The sequence below is a fragment of the Condylura cristata genome, unplaced genomic scaffold (genome assembly GCF_000260355.1).
Source record: "Condylura cristata isolate star-nosed mole 26May11 unplaced genomic scaffold, ConCri1.0 scaffold00012, whole genome shotgun sequence".
Lineage (NCBI taxonomy): Eukaryota > Metazoa > Chordata > Mammalia > Eulipotyphla > Talpidae > Condylura > Condylura cristata.
In genome coordinates, this window is record NW_004567113.1 from 29,938,868 (window position 1) to 29,964,107 (window position 25,240).

A 25,240-nucleotide genomic window follows, 5' to 3' on the forward strand; every position below is an offset into this window, starting at 1 on the left:
ATCAGTGTGTGCTTTCCTATGGTCTAAAACCTAATTTTGGGGCTCTTTATCCCCCCATAGTTTGTCCTTCTTTCTATCTTTTGGTGATTAAACAAGCATATATTATAAGGCTTAGATCTATATTATAAGGCTTAAACTTTAAGCTGAAGCTGCTCTTTTAAAATTCACTTAAATTGACTGTTACTTTTTGCTTTATTCACGTTGTTCTAGTGATAGTTTGAAACTTCTGAACATATATATTGGAACAGAGGGTGGTACTTAGGAAATCTTTAAAGTCTCTTCTCACTCTAAAATGCTGTATTCTGTGCTCTATTTGCTGATGCTACCCAGGCATTTAAAATCAGTGTTTTATCTTGATGCTGTTTCTGTTATTTTTACCTCTGACTCCTCTTCTTGTCTTCTTTTAAGAATTTTTTGTTTTTCACTGTCGCACTTCTGCAGCTTTAACTATTGGTGGCAATATGGTATCTTTTATGTAGGGTTATTCTTTATTTCTCTCACAAAAGTACATTTGAAAACAATGATACCATATTTTAGAAGTCATGTCCTTAGAACACCTTAGAACACCTTTTCTGGTTTAGTTAGAATTACACATTAACTTATATTATTTTCTAAATTTTAAAGGAAAAACATGATAGGTAATGTAGAATTTCTTATGCATCAGAAACTACTAGGATGTTTATTAGTAATCAGTCGTTCATTTTTATTAGTGAATATATCCTATGAATATAAGTATACTACATTTAGCTTATCACTTCACTGGTTCATGCAAATTTGAGGGTTACTAATTTTTGTCTATAATCTCCAACAGCTGTGTCATTATGCATTTCAACCAGTAATGTCTGAAGGATGCGTTTTCTCTAAATGCATTCCAATTTTTATTTATATAATGACCTTTTTTCACATCCTTGTTTGGTTTTTTCACAGTATAGGATTTTTTTCCCCCTCAGGTGTGATCACTGTGGTTTTCCTGTCACCAAAGCACCTGGAGTCTTGCAATCATAGTCCCTGGTGTGCTTCTCTCCCTCTTTCCTGCCCTCTCCCTCCTCTCCTGGATGCCATGGCTTTCCGGGGCTGCTTTCAAAGTTTCTTTGATCCTTCTCAGATACTTTGTTTGCTTTCTCTATATTAACACCGATAAAAGAAACTATCAGTATTTATTTTTCTCTTCTGACTCACTTCATTTAAGATAATCCCTTCCAATTTCATTTCTCTTGCTACAAATGAGATGAGTTTATCTTTTTGATCACTGAGTAGTATTCCTGTGTGTGTGTGTGTGTGTGTGTGTGCGCGCGCGCATATGGGCACACACACGTGCCACATTTTTTGATCACTTATCTGTTCTGGGATATGTAGTTTGTTCTATATCTTTGCTATTGTAAATAGTGTTGCTACAAACAGTGGAGTACAGATTCCTTTTGAGTTAATATTTTTATGTTCTTAGGATGGATATTTAGGATTGGAATTGCTGGGTCATATGGTAGATCCATGTTTAGTATTTTGAGGAATCACCACACTTATGGAAAGAATTGGTGTAGGGGCTAGACCAATCTATATTCCCAACAATAGTGTAAGAAGGTTTCTTTTTCACCATACTCTTGCTAGCACTTACTGTCTCAGTAGCTCGTTGTGGTTTTGATTTTCATTTCCCTGTTGATGAGTGATGATGAACAATTTTTTATATTCCTGTTGGCCATCTACATGTCTTCTTTGAAGTAGTGTCTGTTGAGTTCTTCTGACCATTTTTCCTTTTGTTTAGTTGTATGACCATTTCAAGGATTTTTGATGATCAGTCCCTTGTCAGATATATGGTGAAGGCAGTACATTTCAACTCCTCTGGTGTAGGGATAAATGCTTTTATGATATGACTCATCTCTGCTTGACTTACGACCTTTACTACTCTACCACTCCTATTCTCACTTTGTGATCTGGTAAATAAAAGTTTTGTTGTACCATGCCTAGATTTTTCTCTAAAGGAAATGCTGAACCTCTTAAAGCTACTCAAATACACTATCTCATTTCATAAAAACTGTGCCTTTGCAAATTGCTCTTCTGTCTTGAGAGTTTGCTCCTTCCATTCCTGTAGTAAGTTACTTCTCAAATTTAAATGTTTGAACAGATCACATGGGGCCTTGTTAAAATGTAAAGTCTTACTTAGTAGGTCTGAGTTGGGATCCAAGATTTGGTCTTTTAAAAACAAGTTGGTCTTTTAAAAACAAGTTGTCAGATGCGGTCTCTGGACTGCATTTTCAGTAACAAAACTATATAGGTCACCTGACAAACTTGCTGTCATCAAGAATATTTCCTCTGATCATCCCTTATCTGCCTTTCTTAACCCTTTTATTATAATTATTTAGGCATCTATCTCCCTATTCTACTTCTCATATAGTGTTTTTCAGGATACTGTGTTTACCTTCATGAACTATCTTTCATCCCTGTATCCTTGAATCTTAACATTATGCTTAATAAAATAGACTTACAACAACTGTTTGTCAATTAGTTGATGTTATTACAGCCTGTTTACAGTTACATAGTCTAGATGTATACTGAATGTTGAGTGTCTTTTTTAATCATATAGTAAGAAAAAAAATGAGTTACCATCCTGAAGCTTTTCCTCTGTACTTTATTTGGAGGATGTTAAACCTCCAATAGGCTATAGGTATTTGCTTGAAAATAATGATCCAATGTTCAGTAGAAGCAAAAACATGAAGTTTATGTGATAACAGTATTTCTCACGATTACTGTGTAGAAATAAGTTTTTTTAGGAAACTAATGACTGTTTTTCCTTCCACTCAAGGAGAAGTACAAATGTCTACCACAAGACGAAAACGTAATATGTTATGTTGTTTACCGTAAGCTGTAGTAAAATGAGCTCGATTGTTGACAGGTATGTTTTTGGAGACTTTATTTTGAATTAAATAAACCTATTTTCAACTTTGCCATTACAGCAATGGTCTTTATCAAACTGATAAAAGGAGTTTTGCACTTAAAATAATTACTACTATGTTCAACTTCTGTAATGAACCAGTAAGAGATATTAATGTTATTTAGTGTCAGTGTTTGAAATGTGCTATAATTTTGAGTGATTTGGTCTGAGCTACTCTGAAAGAAGCCATGATAATTAAAATGTTTGCTCAATACTCTGGAATCTCCCTACTTCTTATCGTTTTTCTCCTTATCTATTGGTACTAACTCCATACCTTTATTTATATTTATTTTATATATATTTTTCATTATTCTTCGTTTTTGTACAATGTATGCTTTCTCCCTATATAATTCCCACCATCAATTTACCCGTGCACTACCGTGATAGTTCCTGTGCTCTTCCCTCCCCTGTTTTGATCCCTAGCCCTCCCCCTCCCCTGTAGTGCATCTGATTTATAGTTGCCTATTAATTTAGCTTTTTAGCTTATTATAATTAATGTTTTCCTGATCTCTTATTTAATTTCCCTACAGTCCTCCTTTATGTGAAACCATGCAATATATTTTTCCCCCCACTGAACATAATCCCTTCCAGCTCCATTTATGTTGCAGTGAAGGCATGCCTTTACCTTTTTTGATGCTTAGTAATATTTTGTTGTGTATATGTACTGCTTCTTCTTGAGCCAGTCATCTGTTTGAAGCATTTGGGTTGTTTCCATATCTTACCTATTATAAATAGTGCTGCAATAAACATAGGGGTGCAGCTACCCTTTTGAATTAATATTTGTGTCTTTTGGGTAGACTCCTAGGGGTGGAATTGCTGGGTCCTATGGAAGCTCCATTTTTAGTAGTTTGAGGAACCTCCAGAAAGCTTTCCATAGTGAATGGACCAGTTTACATTCTCACCAGCAGTGTGGGAGAGTTCCTTTTTCTCTACATACTCACTAATATTTTTTGTTTCCTGTTTTTTTAATGAGCCATTCTCACTGGTGTAAGTGTAATTCTCATTGTGGTTTTGATTTGCATTTCACTGATTATAAGTGGTGTTGAACATTTTTTCATATACCAGTTGGCAGTTTGCATTTCTTCTTTGAAGAAGTATCTTTTAAGTTCCTCTGCCCATTTTTTGACTCCATTGTTTACTTTTTTTTTGGTTGAGTCTCATAGATCTTTATAATCAATCCCTTATCAGAGGTATTGTGTGCCCAAATTTTTCTCCCAAGTGTCTCTTTGTTTTGGTTAATGTCTCTTTTGCTTTTCAAAAGCTTTTTAATTGGATGTAGTCCCAGCTGTTCACTTTTTTCTTCACGTTCTTTGCTCTGGGGGATTTGTCTTTATAGATGTTACTAAGATATAAGTAGCATAGTGTTTTACCTATATTATCTTGTATTTATTTTATGATACCAGGTTTTATGTTGAATTCTTTTATCTGTTTTGAGTTGGTTTTTGTGTATAATGTGAGGTAGTAGTTTTGTTTCATTCTTTTGTATGTACAGTCCAGTTTTCCTAGCACCACTTATTGAACAAGTTGCCCTTGTTCCATTGTATTTTCTTTGCTCCTTTATCAAAAATTTGTTGTCCATAAATATGTGGGTTGGGTTTTCTTCATTTCCATTGTTCTGTTTGTCTGTTTTTGTTCTGGTACCATACAGTTTTAATTATTATGGCTTTGGAGTATAGTTTGAAGTCTGGTTGTGTGATGCCTCCATTTTCCTTTTTGGTGAGGAGAGTGTTGGCTATTTGAGGTTTTTTTTATGGTTACATATGAATTTCATCAACATTCTATTTATTTGAAGAATGTCATTGAAACTTTTATTGGAATAGTGTTGAATCTGTAAATTGCTTCTGATAGGATGGCCATTTTGATAATATTAAGTCTTCTAATCCATGAGCAGGGAATGTCTTTTCATTTCTTCATGTCTTCTTTTATTTCTTTCAACAATGTTTTACAATTTTCTTTGTGTAGGTCCTTCACCTCTTTTGTTAGGTTTATACCCAGCTATTGGATTTTTTGTTTGTTTGTTTCAATTATGAAAGGGATGCTTTTCTTAATTTCTTCTTCAGATTGATTGTTTGAATATAGGAAGGTTACTGATTTTTGTGTTTTGATTTTATACTCTGCTACTTTATAAACTGGTTGATTATTTTGATTAGCTCTTCTGTAGAGTTTTTAAGATTCTCTATGTAATTATCATATTGTCTGCAAATAATGATAGTTTACTTGTTCTTTCCCTGTTCAGATTCCTTGTATGTCTTTCTCATTTTATTGCTTTGGTTAGGACTTCCAGTATTACATAGAAAAGAAGTGGTGAGATTGGACATCCTTGTCTTATTGTAGATCTTAAGGGAAAGGCTTTAGCTTTTCACCATTGGGAGTGATAATTGGCTATGGGATTGTTGTATATGACCTTTATTATGTTAAGGTGTTCCTTCCATCCCAAGAATTTTGAAGGCCTTCATCATAAATAGATGTTGGATTTGTTGAAATGCGTTCTTAGCATCTATTGATAATTATCATATGGGTTTCATTTTTCTTCATGTTGTCAGTTGTATTACATTGATTTTTCGATGTTTAATCATCCTTGTGACCCTGGAATAAATCCTGGTTGTTGATATTAAATTATCTTTTTGACTTATTGCTAGATTTTGTTTGCTAGGATTTTATTTAGGAAATTTACATCAGTGTTCATTAGAATACTCCATATCTTTAAGCATCTTAGCTTTTGTGGCTAATTTAGTGTGTAACTATTTTTTGATTTCATTAGTTAAAACTGTAATCTTAAAGTCTTACTCTCTGGAAAAGGATAAGCCTCCTTGCTGCTTTGATATTTAATACTCCTGTGGCTTTTAATTTTTATTTATTTTTTAAACATCTTTGACATTGGGGTCATCTTACAATTGATTTATCATAGTTTAATTGTTTACATGTTTTAATCTTTTTTAGTGGTATACATGAAATAATAAGTCTTACATTTAATAATGTCTTAAATTTTTGTAATACAGAAACTTTTTAATGTACTTATTTGCTAATGTATATAGCAAGCTATCTATATGTTGCTTCACTTAAGCTCACAATATTCCATGAGCTTTTACAGATAAGAAACTATAGGTCAGACTTGTTAAATACTTGTTGAAAGTCATGTAATTAGTAAGAATTTGTAATTATGATCTCTGTTGTTATGATGCTAAAAATCTTTATTATACTGTACTGTGTAGTTTTTCCATAGGAAATTTTTTGAAGAGTTTTGTGGCAAGCATTGTACATAGAAGTGACATTTACATCTGGGGCCTGTGTACCTCCCTTTTGTAGGAAACAAGCATTGTAGATTTAGACTCTACCAGAACTTAGACCTAAGGCCTAAGATGTTACCTTAGAGAGACTTACTTGCAGCACTGCCATAGATTTTGGGATGTGCCATATCATCAGGCAGGATCTATGTGTAGTCTTCTGGGAAAGAATGTTTACTGAGAGAATAAATATGGTCACTTAGATCTCACATCGAAATGTCGCCTCCTCAGCAAGTCCTCTTGCCACCCAGACTTAAGCAACTAAAATATCCAGTAACTAAAATATTACCCCTTAAAAAAAAATTTCATTGCAACTTATTTTCATGTTGATTTATTTCTTTCTACTAGAAAATAAGCTGTAGGATAGTATGGAGCTATATGAATAGTTAACTGCTGTGTAACCATGACCAGAACAGAGCCTAGTACACTAGTGTTAATAATTATTATCATAAACAGTAAGTATGTGTAGTACAATATAGAAATATAGATGTAATATAAATATATATAAATGCATTTAATATAAATACACGTTTCTTTAATACATATATTTTTCAATAATGAATGAATGAGTGAAAGTGCATTAATATAAGTTAATATGCTAGTTAGTGGCATGTTTATTCATGATTACAGGTTTGATAAAGTGAATGTCTTAGAAAATAAATTTTTAAAGCTATGCTATTATAATTAAAAGAAACTTCAAGTGAATAACTATGTTATAGGAAAATACATTGACTTCCTATATTTTTTGCTGGTTACTAAAAGTTTGAAAGAAGATATTTAACTAATGATTAAATTCTTGTTTTGCATGTTATTTACATTGTACCACTAAGTAGTTTTCAATTCATATATGTAGTAAAACTTGAATATTTTAATCAAATATAGCCCAACTTTAATTTTCAAGTAATTATTAGAAAACAGGTAGTAATTAAAATTGAATTGAATCCATCCCACAGAAATTTTAGGTCATTAGTGATTTGATGCATGAAAATTGAGAATTTAGTATTAATGTTGCCTAAGTCTGTTCTCATATTCTTTATCAACTTTTTTTTAGAGATGATGGTAGTATTTTTGACGGGTTGGTGGAAGAAGATGACAAGGATAAAGCGAAAAGGTATATCAACTTAAGATGTAAATGAATGAGTAAATTTAATAGTAGCCAAATAGTAAATCAGTGATTTCCAAAAGCTTTCTGCCTTCATGACCTCAATACCTAGATAGATTAGTAAAGTGGAAGAGCTTAAATATCAGGATACAGTTTATCAGTGAAATAAAACTATTCACTAAAAGTTCCCTTCTCTTCATATCATATTATTGTTGACATTACTGGGGACATTTTGTTAAAGTAGGGTTTGCCTGGATTCACCCTTGTATCTACTGTTTTTCTCTTAACGTACTCTGTGTTTTGGAAGCAAATTAGTGTCGTGTCGAGATGGGGGAGATTGGAAAACCTCTCTTTGGAAGAGGCATATAATCTACAATATTTGAAATTCTTCTATGGGAAAATTTTCTTATACCTGGATGGACTATATATATTTTATACTTTAGGTTATGTTCCATTAGCATGTTTTTTTGCTCAGTTTGTTCTAGTTGTGACCATTGTGAGATCTTGCAGGATGGCTTCCATGTCCTATGTTGATATGTCTTTATTGTCCAGTAAAAGGGGAAGTAAAGAAGGGAGAATTTTGGGTGATATTATCAAGTAAGTGAGGGAATGGGATCTAGAGCTATTGTGGTAATGGTGAAGGCTTTTAAAGAGGAGCCTTCGCAGTTAATTATAGTATCAGGAAGGAGTGTCCAGGCAGCGTTACAGCCAAGTTTCTAGTCACTGAGAATGAATAATAAGCACTTCATGTTTTTTTACCAGCACCATTGAACCGTACGGTTCTCAGATATTGACAGAACAATTAGAACATTACACACAGATTAAAAAAAGAAATATAACAAGGAATAGTTTTTGAATATCTATCATTAGCATAATAATAGACACTAAAGTATAAGACAAACACAGTAACCAGGATTTACTAAATAGTTAAAGTGATTAGAGTATATCTTAGAAGATTTTGAGTAAAGATAGTGTGATTCAAGGTAATGAAAAGATTTGGATTTAAAGCTAAAACAAAAATATAGGATAATCTCTTAACAAAACCTTACTTTAATGAAGGACGGGAAGAGGTTTTTTTATGTATTTTTTTTATTTTTTTAATGCATAGAGAACTGGGGTGCAGGGGTGATGAGAGGCTTCACCAAAGGCAGAGCCAGAAGCAGAACAGGCAGATCAACGAAGTACACTGCTGAGGGGAGCAGTGGGCGAGACAAGAGAGGTCTGCCAGCCATGTGGGTCACCTCCGGGCTGGGGATCAAACTCGCACTGAAGCGGCTGCAGCTAGCTTGCAGTGCTACATCCTAACCTGTTGTGCCATCAGGGAGGGCCTGGGTAGAGTTTTTATAGAATCTTTAGGGTGGACATAAGGTCTTTGATAAGATGAAAGGAATGTCTTGCTTGAATGAAGAGGCAAAACACTAAGGAGTTGGGTTAGAGTCTTAAAGACCAAGTTTATAGATGTATAAAGTGAGCTACGGATATTCTGTTTGTAATGATTCTGAAGGTTTAGTTTGATCATGATTTGGGGAAACCAAAATTAATCTGTAGAAAATCTTGGAGGAAGAATGAATCTCGTAATAATGCTGTCCAATGAAGCACCACCACACTAAACTAACTGAAAGCAGTGAGGAGTTAAAGACCTTAGTGTTGAATGCAGAACAAAGGCAGTTTTGTAGCTCCCCCAGTAATGATACATCCGTGACCTGTTATCAGTAGGGTCATTCATTACAAGGACTGAATACTTTCAAACTGAGTCTAACATGTAAGCTTGCTTTTAAAGGAGACTTTGTACATGCTTACAATAGTACCTAGCACATAAGTATGCAACAAAATATTGGCTATTATTTTTTTTAGCCCCTTACCTTCTGTTCAGATATTTCATGTATACTAATTCTCAGATGTTTATTTCTTAGGCATCTCTAGAGGGATATATATCAAACTGCTTCTTTTTATACCCGTTAAAATATCAAATGGGCAGTTTCACCATCCCTAAATTCTCTCCTGAATCCTCTGTCCACCAAAACCAATATCACATGTTGTATTTCACTTTAAGAAACAGCATTAACCCTATTGAGGATCCTCTTAGTTTCTTTTATCTCCTCACCCAAATCAAATCCAATCTGCCTAGAAGGGAAATTTCTGTCTCTTAACCTTCAAACCACACTGCTTCATAAACACTATTGCTGTTGTTTAAGAAGTGGTGTGACAGCTGTCTGCTAAATGGGCATGTGACCCTCAGTCCTTTGCAGCATATAGTAATTCTTAGTAGTATTTTCTAAATGAATTTGTTTTGTCAATCATTGATCTTTACATCACTGGTGCCAGAATGTTCTTATTAATAAGCAATCTGTTCATGTCATTTGGTTGCTTAAAACCTTCAATTGCCTTCTGTGGCTTTCAGGATTGAATTAAAATCCTTTTACATAGCATAAAAGCTTCTTGATTTTTTTTTCAGTATCTATTACTTCCATTTTACCCCCAACTCTAGGATACCATACCTGGTTCCTTCATGTTTCCATAGGAATTACATAAATTTCTTGAAGGGGCTTGTCATTTCCCATTTCCCCTAGCCTTTACTAACATAGTCTGTCATTATGGTAAGCTTTCCATGTTTGAAGGAGTCAGTTAACATCTGTTATATTACTTAAGAGGTTTGAACAGTTAAACTTTTTTTTTTGTATTCACGCAGATAAAATACCTGCTTTTTACTGAAAAACAAAATAAAATTATATTATGACTTTTGGAGAAAGTGTAAATTTTGTTTAAACAAAAACTGAATTTGGAAATCTGACTTTACAAAGCAAATATTAGTGGTTAAAGAATGGTTAAATATTACTTGCATAATTGAATTTATTTTTTTCTAAAGTTCTCATTGCAACTAAGTATTATTGGATATTACTTCACTTAGATAATAATAATTAATCATTTTAGACATAGGTTTTGAGTGCTTACTGTTTATTAGTTATAATGTGACATATTTTTTAGATGAAAAACTTGGGCCCTGTGATGAAGGTGCTCACAGACAAATGGAAAGGTTGCGGTTGGGATGTAGAAATAAAGAGGAAGAAGAACGTGTGATTAAGCGAGAGTTCGAGGAGTATTCTACTGTTAATTTGTAATTTATAATTTACAGGCAAATTTTCCTGATTCAGTATTTTTTAATGATTTGTAAACACAAATAATATGTATTTGAACCAGATGTTTCAGTGATATTCTTAGTAACCGTTGAGGAAAATACAGTTCTTGATAAATATTAAATTAAATATAACTGAGGGCCTTCCTGGTGGCACAAGGTTAAAAAGACATAGTCCTATCAAACTACTGCCAGCCATTGAAACATGAGTTTGATCTCCTGTCAGGTAGCTGACCCACATGGCGCAGCTGACCTGACCTGTCATGCCTCATGAGCTCCTCAGCAGCGTTACTTCATTGGATCTGCCTGTTCTGCTCTCCACTCTGTCTCTGGTGAATCCTCTTCAACCCTCCATACCTCACCGATACCCCAGTTCTTGTATGCATAAATAAATAAATCTTAAAATAAGCCTGACATTTAAATATGGTTTGTATTGTTTATAAACATTTTTTATAAAGACATATGAATAAAAGATTCTTACTGTGTTAAAGTTCCTTTAATGATAAACTGACGAAAAATTATTGCCCAAATTAACTGCATATTGTTGGTAACGTAGGAGTTAAATATTACTATCTAAATCAAGAGACAGTGCTCTGTGGTTGTGCCAAATTTAGCATTATTTGTGTAATTAAATGGATTGCTTGAAAACTGCTTGTTTTTTTTTTTATTTCACTAGAGTGTCTAGAAACAAATCTGAAAAGAAACGTAGAGATCAATTTAATGTCCTCATTAAAGAACTGGGATCCATGCTTCCTGGTAATGCTAGAAAGATGGACAAGTCTACTGTGCTACAGAAGAGCATTGATTTTTTACGAAAGCATAAAGGTAAATGTTTAACTTATAAAATGCTTTTTTAAAAAATAATATAGTAGTTTACTTTTACATCATTTTGTGCATTTTTCCATCTCAGTGCTTTTTTTTAAATAGCAGACTCATCTCTTAAATCAAATGCAATACGATCTTGGCAGTGATGCTTAAGACTACCTGCTTCTTAAACTGTTTTATGAGGAAGAAATCAACTGCTTAGGAAGTATGTTCTTTCATTCAACAAGCATTTATTTAGTACATACTATATCCTAGATTCTTGTGTTGCAAGGTAACAGTTCTCACCCCTATATAACTTAAGCCAAGAGAAACAAGCTTGTAAACAGCTAATTACATTGTAGATAATTACACCATGAGACGTGTCTATAAAGTGTATGTTTGCTGTGAAAACAAAGAGAAAAGGATGTGTCAGGGAAGACTTAAAAATAGTTGATTTTTCAACTGAGTTTTCCATTTATGAGGAGTATGGAATATAGCATTTTGTACAGAGAAAACAGTGTGTGTAAAACAGAATAGGAGAGGTCATTGTAACTGGAGCATATGTGAAAGAATATGTATGAAAGAATAGTAGCCAGATCATGAGGACTGTGTCATTTTAAAAACCTGTTTCAGTGTATATCCAGGGAATAAACACTACATTTTAAAATAAGATGGTTATATGTTGACAAAATGGGTCATGAACAGAAAGAATTTTAAGTATTTTTGTAGCAAAGATGATAGATGAAGAACTTGTAATAGGATACTTACTTTATCAGATGCAGATGAATCTGGAAAACTTAGGAGATTTTATAACTAGTGCCTCTATTTACTTCTCCCTTCCTCTCTTGATAGTACATTTTCAGCCTTGCTTAGTCTTCACCATTCTTTGAAAGTTTTTTTGTTGTTTTAATTAATGCCATTACCCTTTCATCACCCCTGACACTGATAAAGCAATAGCTTCTTCTCACCTCTTCTTCTTAATATCTGAAGCTGTAGAAATTTAAATTCATCTTCTCCTGAATTCTTTTTTTCTTGCACTGTGCTGTACTTTACTTACTCCTTTACCTCTTTTTTAACTGAAACAAAGTTCTTTTCCTCTTTATTTTCCTGCCCTCTAAGTCTGCCATTTCCAGGATCTTATCTTTAATGTTTACTTTTTTTTACATTCTTTCCCTTGGTTATCTCATTTCACAACTTCAGCTATTGCCTCTTTTAAAACTTGTAAATCTGTATTTTTTGTTGCAAACTTTTCAGTCTTTGATTTCCCAGTAACCTCAGGATCTTTCTTTGTAACATCCTCAAACTCAGTGCTAAAACTGAATTTATTTTAATGATGTCAAGTCACCTCTTTATTTTTTAACCATTTTCTACCACCAATCTTTCAGACTGCAGAACTCAAACCTAAAAAGACTTTTGGATACTTTTTCATCTTTCTTAGTACCATGACATAGCTGCCAAAATCTGATTCTTGTATAAATGTGTTTAAATTGCTTGTCTTCATTTTTATTGCCATTATTATCATTACATTTTACCTTTATAGATAAGTCTCACTTCAGTGGCATTTATCAGATAGCATGTTCAGTCTCTCTGACATTGTATTAAATAAATGATTGTTGAATGAAATGAAATTATATGATATGTATGCATTTCTTCTTGACAATAGAGGATAAATTTTGTCTTCAAGTCAGTCAAGATTTTTTCAAAACAGGTATATAATTCTTATGCAAATAAATTGGAAAAGATTTATACTTAATACTCTAAAACCTGTTCAAATTTGTTGGAACTTGCTGATGGATTTAAATCCCTTTTTTGAATGTATATAATTGAGTGAATTTGAAAAATTATGACTTTTACTTCATGGATTACTAACTACACTACTAATTATTCTTCATATTCTCCAGAAGACATTTCTGTTATAGCAGATTTTGTATGACAATTTAATGTGCTATATTTGTGTAACTGGCAACAAAAGTCAGAACAACTTGGTCCCTACTTTTCTCTATAAAGTAGAATATTTTTTATGCAATAATGTCTATGACAAGATCTTTTTATTATGGTTGGTTGTTTTAATATGTTTGCATTAAAACATTTATTATTTAAACAAGTTCATATGTTACTTAAATAGATGTCATCAATTATGAATAGAGTTTTCATAAGTAAATCCATTAGATGTATGTAGCAAAATAAACTAACAGTGTTAAATATGTGTCCCTAGTTAGGGATCTCCAAATATTGGACCATCTCTCTACTACTACGAAAACATGTAAGAGGACACTAAGAATTACTCTGGAGTTATGTCTAACAGCTTCGCTTAAAGTCTTAAGTTAGACTCCTTGTTTATTTAAGATAGAGCACCTCACTCTGGAAAGAATCTTTCTGCCTGACTAGATGCAGGCCTAATGTCTTTATTTTAAAAAAGGCAGATTGACTCACCTCCTTGGTTCCTTTTCTCCAGGTTCACATCTTATATCTGCTCCAGATACTACCGTTTCAGTGGCAAGGAAGGGAAAAAACAGAAAATTTCTTCATCATAATGCTTGCTCTGATATGTTTTGATTTTTGTTTGGTCATTGCATCAAGCAGGAAGCAATCCGGTCTATCTGCAACACAGGCTTTCAAGCCTCCCCAGAGAAAAATTCATTCTGGTTTACTAAGACACCAAGCCCAAGAAAATGACTGTCACATTAGGACAAATAGTTTATTATACCAAAATCCAGACGTCCTGACTCCTACCATGACCAGCAGATACATACAGATCTCATCCTCAGAGTGGGAAGTAAAAAGGCAGTTTGTAGGACTTTTGTATTTACCATTACTCTCTCTAACCCTAACCCAGGGGTTGATATATGCCACTAATCTGTCAAATAATCTGTTTACAGAAATCACTGCACAGTCAGATGCTAGTGAAATTCGACAGGACTGGAAACCTACATTCCTTAGTAATGAAGAGTTTACACAGTTAATGTTAGAGGTATGTCAAGATTTAATTTTTGAAAAGTTTTATTTTCCTCAAAAGTGAAATCATATGGATGAATGTTATTAATACTGAAAACTCTTAATGTAAATCTGTAAACTATTATCTTCAGTTAAAATTAATCGATGTAAGCGTTGTAAACAAATAATTCTTTGTGATAAGTAATGCCAAATTTTTGTATTTCAGTTTAATTTACACTTTTGAGACCTATTGCTATGAAGAAGAAACCTATTGCTATGAAATTCTCTACCTGAGACCACTTGTTAACATTCAAATGAAGAATAATAAAAAAATTTTCATCCTATCACACATTAATATATTGAAATGTATCATACTGAACAGAAGGATAATTAAAAACAAATTAATAAAATTTTTTAATTAATAAAATTAAAATTCACCTATAAAAGCAATGTAAAATGATAACAAAATAAGTATTTTGAAAATAGTAAAACTGTGAAATATACTTGGAAAGGCAGCTCTTCTTAAAGTAGAAACTTTCAAAAGAAAATATTCTTTTTCGAAAAAAAGACTTTTGAAAACAGAGCACACTTGCTTAAATTGGAACTTAGTACCTCAGCTATAAAATCAGCTATAAAAGTTTTGAGTCATTCACACTTATCAATTCTGTTTTTCTATTTACTAATCATTTCCTATATTGAGCAATATAGGCGTCATGTACACATTTCAGCATCACATTTTCATGAGAACTTAAGTATGAAATAGAGATGGTATACTTAGGGACAAGAAAAGTAGATAACAAAAATTGAGCATAATTTAATTATGGAAAGCAGCTGAGGTGGAGTTGTAGGATCATTATATTACTTACTCTCTCTTACCTTGTTTGGGCCCAAGATATTTTAAACTGCAATTTTTCTTTATCTATGTCATGTGCGTATATGAAATGGCCATACCTAGTATCTTTGTGTATTGACTAAAGTCAAAAGCAACACAAAGTATTTTGCAAATTAATGAATTATTTTTTTGCTTATACTTTAGGTGGAATAACCGGATTAAATAAATCTGTATATATTCAGCAGAAATGTTACCCTATGAAAATTTATTGGAATATAAATATTTTTTATATATTTAAATCTATCCTTAAAATCTGAAAGATTTTTACATACCTAGCTTGGTAAATTCTCACAATAATCTTATGAACTAAACTCTTATTAGTATCCTTTTCTTTCCTAAGGATGAAATTGAGGGACAGAGGGATTATGAAATTTGCCAAAAGTGACATAGCAAGTAGCTCAGGATTCATTGCAGATGAGTCTCTAATCCCACGGCCTCAGCCTTAGTGCACTGCTGCTCATGAAACTTCTTTCAGTGAAAGCCGGGCGTGGCACAGGGAGTCCTGGCTTAGTAATCATCAAGGAGGACTCATTTAAGTTAGCGGACATTGAAGTTACAAACCAAAATGTAGTTCCTAGTTTTGTTAATTTTCCCCCCCTAAAAAGTAGTTTGACTTTGACCAAAATCATCTCTCTGTATGAAAAAGTATGTTTATGGGAGGGTGTATACAGGTTACTCTGTGCAGAGGAAGGAAATAACTCATTTAATTACTCTTTATGTTCTCAGTGTAATTGACTGAGACCCTTTATATTAATCATAAACTTCTTACTCTGCTTTATTCATATGGAAAAGTTCTTATAATTTCACAGATTGGTATAATATAACCTATACTCATTTAATAACCTTAATGAAGGTAAATTATCTTTTTACTGGTTCAGTATATAGAAAAGCATTGTGTTCACATTTTACTTCATAATGGGCAGATTTTACATGTCATGAATTGCCAAGACATGTAATACATACGAAGATATTCCAAAAAGAAATATTCTAAAACTTACAATATACCACAGAGAAAATGTACATATACTTAACTTTTTGACAATATTGTCTCATGGTTTTCCTCACATCTTTTAAGATTACCTTCCTGAAAAACACTTATTTTTAACATGTCAAATTTTTGTTAGTGTGTATTTACAACTTCTCAGTAAATATACATTCTTAATTTATATAGCAAAATAAAATATAAAATAATATATAAAATATATATATGTATATATAAAATAAAGGTAGAATAGTGTCATAAAATCCTTCTGTCAAATAGCCATAGAGTAATGTTCCCCAAAGCACTTAAAATGTCTAACAATGTAAACTAAGATACTGTAAAGGTGAAAGTAGTATTTTGACAATGCCCTGGAAATTTCAACTTTAAGTCCTTTGTTACATATCTTAGATTTTTATTTCTGTCCCGTGAAATACTTTTTTCTTTTCATTTAACTGACCATTATGTTTAATTTCAGGCTCTTGATGGTTTTTTTTTAGCAATCATGACAGAAGGAAGCATAATATATGTGTCTGAGAGTGTAACTTCATTACTTGAACATTTACCAGTAAGTAAACAAATATGATGATTTTTTTCTTATTTTTAATGCCTACTTTAAAGGTTCCAAGGTATTAGAAGTAGACATCTAGGGCAGTGGGTAGAGTAGGTAAGGATGAGTACATTAAGTATGTCTTTGGTTTAGGCTGTCCATGTTTTATGGTCATTCTTGACTTTAATTTATAGTAAGTAAATATTACCTAACTACTTTTCTTCCTCTTGATTTTAATACTGTTTTTCTTGTTTCCTTTTTTGTAATCAGCTTGATTAAGATGTTTTGCTAAATTACTAAGAATATCTTAAGAATGATTTAAATTTTCTATTGCCATACCTATTGCAGTAGAGAAACACAAATTTTCTCAAAAGAATAATTTAAGAACTCAGTAAAAATAGTGATTCAGAACTTTGATGCTATGACTCAAATTGATAATGTTAAAATGGCAACATTATTTGAGATGATGACTGAAAACATAGCAACTTAGAAAAAAATTATATTGCGTAATTTTGATTAGGGTGGTGAATATCTGAATTATGTTTTACTTACCATATATGTATTAAATTCTGTACCAGACATTGTGTTAACTGCTCTACTGCAGTTGATGGTTTTTATGAATTTTAAGTTTTTACTTAATATGTAGTGGTCTTATCTGAGATGGAACATATGTTCTGTTATCACAAAAAGTTGTTTGTAAATTACTCCTAAAATGCCTTATCTTTTTGAATTTATAACAATACAAAGTAAATGGTTTTGTAAAGGTATTTCGGGAGCTATGGAAAACCACTATCTCCTGTTTCTGATTACTCTTGCTGTTTTAACCTTCTAAAGAGAATGGCCTTACTCCCATTAGAAGTTGAGATTCTCAGAGTAATTTCTTACTGAAAATGAAATTGTAGTAGTTTGCTAATTAACATGTAGTAATTTGCTAGTTTCCTTGGGTAACAAAAATTACTACTTGTTCTAGGGACTTTAAAATAATAAGTTATTAGGGGCCTTCCTTGGTGGCACAGTGGGTTAAAGCACAGCACTAAGAAACTCAAACCACTTCAGCATGAGTTTGATCCCCGCTCTGGGGGTGACCCACAGGGTGCGGCAGACCTTTCCTGACCCGCCCGCTGCTTCCCTCAGCAGTGTACTTAAACAGTCGGCCTGTTCTGCTCCCCATTGCCTCTGGTGAATCCTCTCACTGCCCGTGCACCGCTGGCCTGTACCCCAGTTCTGTGTACATAAATAAACAAATCTTTAAAAATAATAATAAGTTATTAGCCCAATTTTTAAAAGTATTTTTGAAATCAGATTATGAAAACATGTCAGTAAACTCCTTTAGACAGAGAAAAGGACATATTGATTAACTGAATTTTCTGTCCAACTTTTTTAAAAAATATATTTAAATAGTGGGGGAAAGTAGGAAAAAACCTTTTATAGGATTAAAATAATATTAAAGAAAAAGATATCTTTATGCTTTTAAACCATATATGATTGTATTGGTTTTCAGTTTTGTTTTGCTTTTTTAAGATTTATTTATTTATACATACAGAACTGGGTACAGGCCAGAGGTGCAGGGGATGAGAGGATTCACCAAGAGGCAGAGTGGAGAGCAGAACAGGCATGGACTTCTGAAATACACTGCTGAGCATCAGGCGGGTGAGGAGAGGTCTGTCATGCCATATGGGTTACCCCGTGGCTGGGGATTGAACTCGTGATGCAATGGCTGCGAAAGCTTTATAGTGCTGTGCTTTAACCTGTTGCGCCACCAGGGAGGGCCTGGTTTTCAGTTTTATAGAAACAATATAATCTTTAATTTAGTCATAATCAGAGCATCATTTGCAATGTAGTCACACTTAAAATCCTGCTTCTTGGGCACTTTCCTTAAACTACATTCAGAGTACAATGTCCTTCCTCTCTATTGTGATATATATTGTCATCAGGACACTTAATAATTACTGGATAGAGTAAGCTTCTTAAGGTCAAGAACCTAGTGTAGTTAGTTTCTCAGACACTTACTGATCACTTATTGAATGTGTGAAAAAGAATCTTCTATTAGATGTTTTTGGTTTAAAGATTGCTTCTTGTAAAGTCTAATTGCATTTGAAATAGCTGCATGTAGAGACATCTAGTTGGGATTCAAGTGTTTGATCATTAACATTTCCCTTCAATGAAATGCCTCTTTATCTTCCTATTTGCTCTTGGATTTGTTTTGAAACTTTTTTTAGACTTAAAAAAAATTCAGAAAAGTCAAGAAGAATAATACAAAGAGTTCCCATCTGCCTCAGGCCTATTTTCCTGTTATTAACATCTTCTGAATCTTTTTGTTTTTGTCAGCCAAAAGTAGACTGGCATGTAAGGCATGTAAATTTTTGGACTAAGATATTGCTCTGATCCAGGAAACCCATTTCATTCCATACTGAGTCAATAATATTCTTTATTTAAAGACTTTGTACTGTTCTTTTGCCATGGATATTTTTCTTCATGTCACTGACATTGCTGAATTGTATGTCACTTGGTTTGAAAACAGATACAAGTTTTAGAAAATGAAATAATACTTGGTTAGGATGCAATGCAATAAGGGAAAATATTGGAGTTTTTTTGGTTTGAATTATTAGCAAACTGTAACAGATGCTAAACAAAAGATTTAAAAAATAGTGCCCCATTCTTAGTGTCTTAATATACAGAATTATTTTACCTAAAATAGAATTTTAGCTGTTTTCCAGATGGAAAAAAATTAACAAATCCCTGAATTAGACATTCGTGTTTGTAATTCATTTCCATTTACTTGAAAAGCTTAAAGTTTTTAATTTAAATTTTAAATCTGTAATAAACCACAAGACTGATTTGGTCCTACAATTGTTTTCTTATCATTGTCATTCATATTTACAAAATTAATTTAGGCACATTTGTACCTATTTGTGGCCAATAATTAGGTCAACATTCTGACTTACTTTACCTGAAACTTTTTAAAATAAGAAATGAATATGTAATACTTTCTAAGGGAATTTTATTATTTTCCTGTGGATTATGGTGTTAAGAGAATGATTTCAGGAGTAAGTAATTTGAATTGACTTTTGAAAGATGGAGAGGGAAGGATGGGTGTTTCCTCAAGCTGCAGAAGAAACTGAAGAATGTGAATGTATGGCTTGGGGGGGAAAGTAGTAAAATCCCTTTACCATCTTCTAGCATCCCAGTAACTCCTAATTGTTGACGACAACTCCTAGTTGTTTTTAAACAAGGCGCCTCTACAAACAAAATCTTAACAGTTTTTAAAATATAAATAAAATGGAAGTGGAACTGGAAGGGGAAGGACTCTTCACCATGCCTTCACAGCTCCTTTTTACCCCCTTTGTCTTCCACCTCAATTTGACCTCAGGATACCACCTCAATACCCCATGCCCCAGGGTTCCTCAAAGCAGTATGAAAATGTAGAGAAGCCAGATACGTGTAAGACAGGCTGAATTTGGTTGGAAATCTAAAGGCTCTAAAGTTATTGAGTTATTGTCAGTGGTTCTTAAGGATGGGACCTGTCCCATCCTTGATTCCATAGTCATGGCCCATTATAGGCCAGCAGCATGATGTTGGTCAAGTAATTGTTCATTTATAAATCATAATTAAAACCACATTTAGCAATAAATAATATATTAAGTAATATATTATTTGCCTTTTTTTTTTAAACTTTTTTTGTTGTTGCTGTTTTTAGCTAAAGCAAGGCTTGTTGACTTTGGGATACAGGATAGATGCCTGTAAAAGATAAAAGAAAGATATGACACCAAAGACATTTTACATGACACTAAAAAACAATCTTTTCATTTAGCCTGTTACTGGTGCTTTGTTACATTGTGCAACACCATAGCTTACCAGAGGTTTGAATATATGGTAAGGCTACATATGTAGCCAAAGATTTTTTTAAAGTTGGATTGTCATTTATTTCTTTTATTTACTTATGCATAGAATAGGGTATAGGCCAGAGGTGCGGGGTATGGGGATTGGTTGATGAAAGAATTCACCAGAGACAGAGTGGAGAGCATAACATTTGGATCTACTGCAATATTCTGCTGAGGTGAACAGTGGGTGAGACAGGAAAGGTCTGCTGCACCATGTGGGTTAGCTCCATGGTGGGGGATCGAACTCATGCAGCAGTGACTGGTGATAGCTGATAGCACTGAGACTTTAATACTTGTGTCACCAAGGAGGCCCAATAGTCAAAGATTTTCTTAATCAACTTTTCTCATCCTGTGATATTTTTAAATGTTCAAATTGGATGAAACCCAGCTTTGCAAGGAATTTATCAGATTTTCTAGTTAATATAGCTCATGGGTCTGTTTACACTGGTATCAGGGGCATGGAGATTATGTGAACCTTTTTTTCAATCTAATATTTTTGAGTTGTGCTCTGTCAGTTGGCATTTGTAAGTTTTTATAGATAATAAAAGCTGATAACTGCATGCTTATCTGATATTTAAATGATTATATACCTTTAAAATAAATCTTAAGTTATTAAAAATGTTTTAATTTCTTTTTCAGTCTGATCTTGTGGATCAAAGTATATTTAATTTTATCCCAGAGGGGGAACATTCAGAAATTTATAAAATACTCTCTACCCATCTGCTGGGAAGTGATTCATTAACTCCTGAATATTTAAAATGTAAGTTGTACATTTTAAAAATAAGTTAAATATTATATTTGATACCACCATCCTTAACTTTTGTAAGTTTGTGACAGGCTAGATATGCTGAACCAAATTAAAACAGCACCATTCTATATACCGTACTTTTTAAATACTAAAAATATGTATGTAATAGAGTTATAACCATATTAAAGGTCTGAATTCTATCCCAGAGTATATTGAAATCCTACCTTTTTATTACAGTAGTTATGATATAGAAATGTATTTTGTATTAAAATGGAACTTGGCATATAGTCTTAATTCATTCTTAAACAAGATCTTACTGTATTGAATGAGAGAAAACTGAATATTCTTATTTTCACCATCTAGTTTCACACTGAAACTAGGGGAAAAAAAAACAATTTCTATTGTAAGCCAATATTACCTTAGCAACATAATTATTAGCTAGAAGAAATTTTTAACTTTATTAGACAGAATTAATAATTGTTGGGCTATAGCTAATGTACCAGACACTTGTGCTGTGATGTAAAAGTGCCAAGAATAGTGAAAAACAGTCTCTGCACTTTAAGATGTATAAAATATTATGGTATACTCAAAACATTTTTCCTTGATTGATTGGATAAATTAGTTGCCCAGAGCACGTTTTCTTCACTAAATTACTTTGTGTAAAACCTAAAATTATTATACTATTTGACCATTAGTTTTTAGATATCTTCTTTAATCACTTTTTCCAGGATTTTTAAATTCTGACTTTTCTTGTAATTATTGACATGAATCATTTTAAAGGTTTTTTGTATTTCAAACCCTCAAATTCTGCAGCACACTAACTGTTCAAAGAATTTGTTAATTGGGTTATATGGCTGTTATTGATTATGAGTTTTTATGTATGTTGGCTATTAATCCTTTAACCAGTTATGTTATGTAAATACTTTCTTCCATTCAATAGAGTGTTTAATCCTCTTATATTTTCTTTTGCTCCATAGAAACCCTTTAACTTGTTGTTATCCCAATTGTTTATTTTCTTTTTAATTCTTGGCATAGGGGTTGAGTTCTGAATTTCTAAAGATTTAGAGTTCATTTCCTTTGAACTTACCTGATGTTAACCCTGGAATATTGTCAGAGAATTCTAGTTTAAGGTATAATCCCAAAACCAATGAAGTTTATGTCATGTAGTTGACTTCAGATGGAAAGTCAGCACTTGATTTTTTTTTTTAAGATTTATTTATTTATCCATATGGAACTGGGGTACAGGCCAGAGATGCAGAGGGTGAGAGGATTCACTAGAGACAAAGCGGGGAGCAGAACAGGCAGATAGATGAAGTACACTGCTGAGGGGAGCAGCGGGCCGCAATCGAACTCATGCGGAAGTGGCTTAAGCTTCTTAGTGCTGTGCTTTAACCCTCTGCGTCACCAGGGAGGTCTCAGCACTTGATTTTTTTAAGGAGGGGGAAAAAAACAAAAAATGGATTTGAACCTTTCAGAAGCTGAGAAGAACCAGAGACCAGGAGGATTCATTTGACATCTATTTATATTAGTTTAAAAATATGCTTCTTATGACATGACATTGACTGATGTTCACTTTAGTCTTTCACATGGGAGAAGCACTAAAGTTGGATACAATAATGTAGAGGCCAAGTATATACAGAAATAGTATTGGAAGTTATGGATTAAATGACATTTCATGAGGTAAATTTATAGAACCAAGAGAGAACTAGAAAAATGAACCAATAAGGAGAAGGAGCCTGCTGTAGGAACCTTCATGAGGGCAGAATTGACCAGAGAACTGAATGAAAGCTTCTGGCAAAAAGACCTTAGACCTGTGCTTTCAAGGTCAGAGGTGAGGATAGCAACAATATTTTTATTGTTAGAGGAAAACCTTAATTAAATGACTTGCTGGACTCTATAAACAACCGACATACAAAAAAAAGTTTCTACTCTCCCTACCCCTCGAAGTGTTTTATGCCAAATGGGCAATAAATATGACTTAAAACAATGGGGAATTGCTTGGAAAATACAGGCAGGATTATAAATGACCTAATATTTTGTTGTAGGGAATTGATTTTTAGGTTTTATATAATAGGGAACCAGTGAAAGGAATTTTGGGTAGTTTTTGGAAAGGACGAGTTTGGATTGAGAGGAAAGCATGCATCTAAGTATTGAGCGGATAGACTTGGTAGACCTTCGTGTTGGGCACATGTGATCAGGTGGCTAGGGTTTTTAAGAAGACAGCTAAATTTTGAACCTGTTGAATTACCTGATGATAGTAACAGTTCTGAGAGTAGTGCCACAAGTGGCCTTTGTACTTTCTGTGCTTAAGTGACAGCTTTCTGTGAATTAATGTTGAAGGAAAGGCCTTGGTCACGGACCTGCTGTATTAATATGGGTAATCTTTAGAAGAGCAGTTTCAGTAGAATTCAAGAATGGAAACTACAGTGCTTGATTTCCTCTAACAAGGAAATGAATATATTGAAACTGAAGAATATAATGCAAAGGACGGTAATCTATGGTAACAGGAAGAGTTCCATGAAAAAAACTCTGCTTCCATCTTATTCAAAAGACATAAACAAATTTTAAAGTAGAATGTAAGGACCTAAAGAACACGTGGCTGCTAACGGATGACATAACAATGGTGTGCCCTAGTCCCGGATAGGATAGGAATGACTGTTCACAGCAGAGACAGAAACATTGGCTTTAGAATGGGAAGCAAACCTTTCTCTGAAATGAGAATAGAGAATGAGAAGGAAGGGCAGGTAGAAAATGAGAAACATGGAATTGTTCATATCTATTTTCTCTGTAAGCACAAGATGAAATCATCTCCTAAAAGGTACTCTGTTTTCATGGACTTAGAAAAGTTAACTGAGGAAGTGCTGTTGGAGAAAGTAATGATTGTTAACTTAGACAACATTTATAAATTTTTTTTATATGATGTTTCACAAAAATGTTTTTTTTTCTCTTCAGCAAAAAATCAGCTAGAATTCTGTTGTCATATGCTTCGAGGAACAATAGACCCAAAGGAACCATCTACCTATGAATATGTGAAATTTATAGGAAATTTCAAATCATTAAATAGTGGTGAGTTAAAATGCTTCTATTGTAGTATATTTTAATGTGGTATATATTTTTTAACTTTTGAAAGAAATAGATATTTAAACATAGGAAACAGTAGGCTTTACAAGAGGAGCAGAAAATGAATATTTATTTCTTATTGTTTTAGTGTCCACTTCAGCGCACAATGGTTTTGAAGGAACTATACAACGCACACACAGGCCTTCTTATGAAGACAGGGTTTGTTTTGTAGCTACTGTTAGATTGGCTACACCTCAGTTCATCAAGGTATGTTTCTGATTTCATTTTTCTAACTATTTTTCTTATGTATGTCCTTTGCATTTAACAGTGATTATAAATGAGCATTTTCCCATTTTGGTGCAGAATTTTAGGATGCTTTTTTCTATAGCTCACTATCTGAGTTAAAGGGGAAAGTTAAAAAATAAGTAACGTTAAAAAGACAGTTTTTGAGGTGTACAAGCGGCTTTTTTATTGCATATAATTTACTTTTTCAATTTTAAAATTTAATTAAATATCTTCCTTTTCTTAGCCCAACAAACAAATGATTATAAAGAAAGTAAAATAATTCAACTACTACAGCATAACTGGAAATAAACTTAGACTAAGATTTTCAGTTTATGGAGAAATCATAGTGTAGACCACAGTTTCGAATTTAGCAAAGATATTAAACAGGTCTTGCTCTGCTTCTTTTGATCTTAGGAAATAATAGCTAACATTTATAGAGTACTTATTACATGCTGTATACTTTCACATGCATGATCTCATTTTATTCTTATAGCAGCCCTATGAGATGCTAATAAGATCCCCACCTTACATGTGAGGAAACTGAGGCTTTGGGGAAGTTAAACTTACTTGCCCCAAAGTCTTACCTATCAAGGGCTGAAAACTACTGGGATTTGATTCTACATTTTTTTCTCTCAAAGACAAAGCTTTTAATCACTGCATTG

The 25,240-nt window shown here is 33.1% G+C and overlaps 1 protein-coding gene across 1 annotated transcript in view; it reads left to right on the top strand.

The window, feature by feature from the left end:
• CLOCK (clock circadian regulator) overlaps window positions 1–25,240 on the top strand; it is a 76,697-nt gene that overhangs the window by 22,280 nt on the left and 29,177 nt on the right. Inside the window, exons 3-10 of the mRNA XM_004681284.2 lie at window positions 2,798–2,887; window positions 7,262–7,321; window positions 11,122–11,270; window positions 14,129–14,220; window positions 16,533–16,622; window positions 21,125–21,245; window positions 24,186–24,299; window positions 24,442–24,560. Of these exons, the coding sequence (XP_004681341.1) occupies window positions 2,841–2,887; window positions 7,262–7,321; window positions 11,122–11,270; window positions 14,129–14,220; window positions 16,533–16,622; window positions 21,125–21,245; window positions 24,186–24,299; window positions 24,442–24,560 (792 nt within the window). The 5' untranslated portion in view covers window positions 2,798–2,840. The remainder of the gene's footprint in view (window positions 1–2,797; window positions 2,888–7,261; window positions 7,322–11,121; window positions 11,271–14,128; window positions 14,221–16,532; window positions 16,623–21,124; window positions 21,246–24,185; window positions 24,300–24,441; window positions 24,561–25,240) is intronic.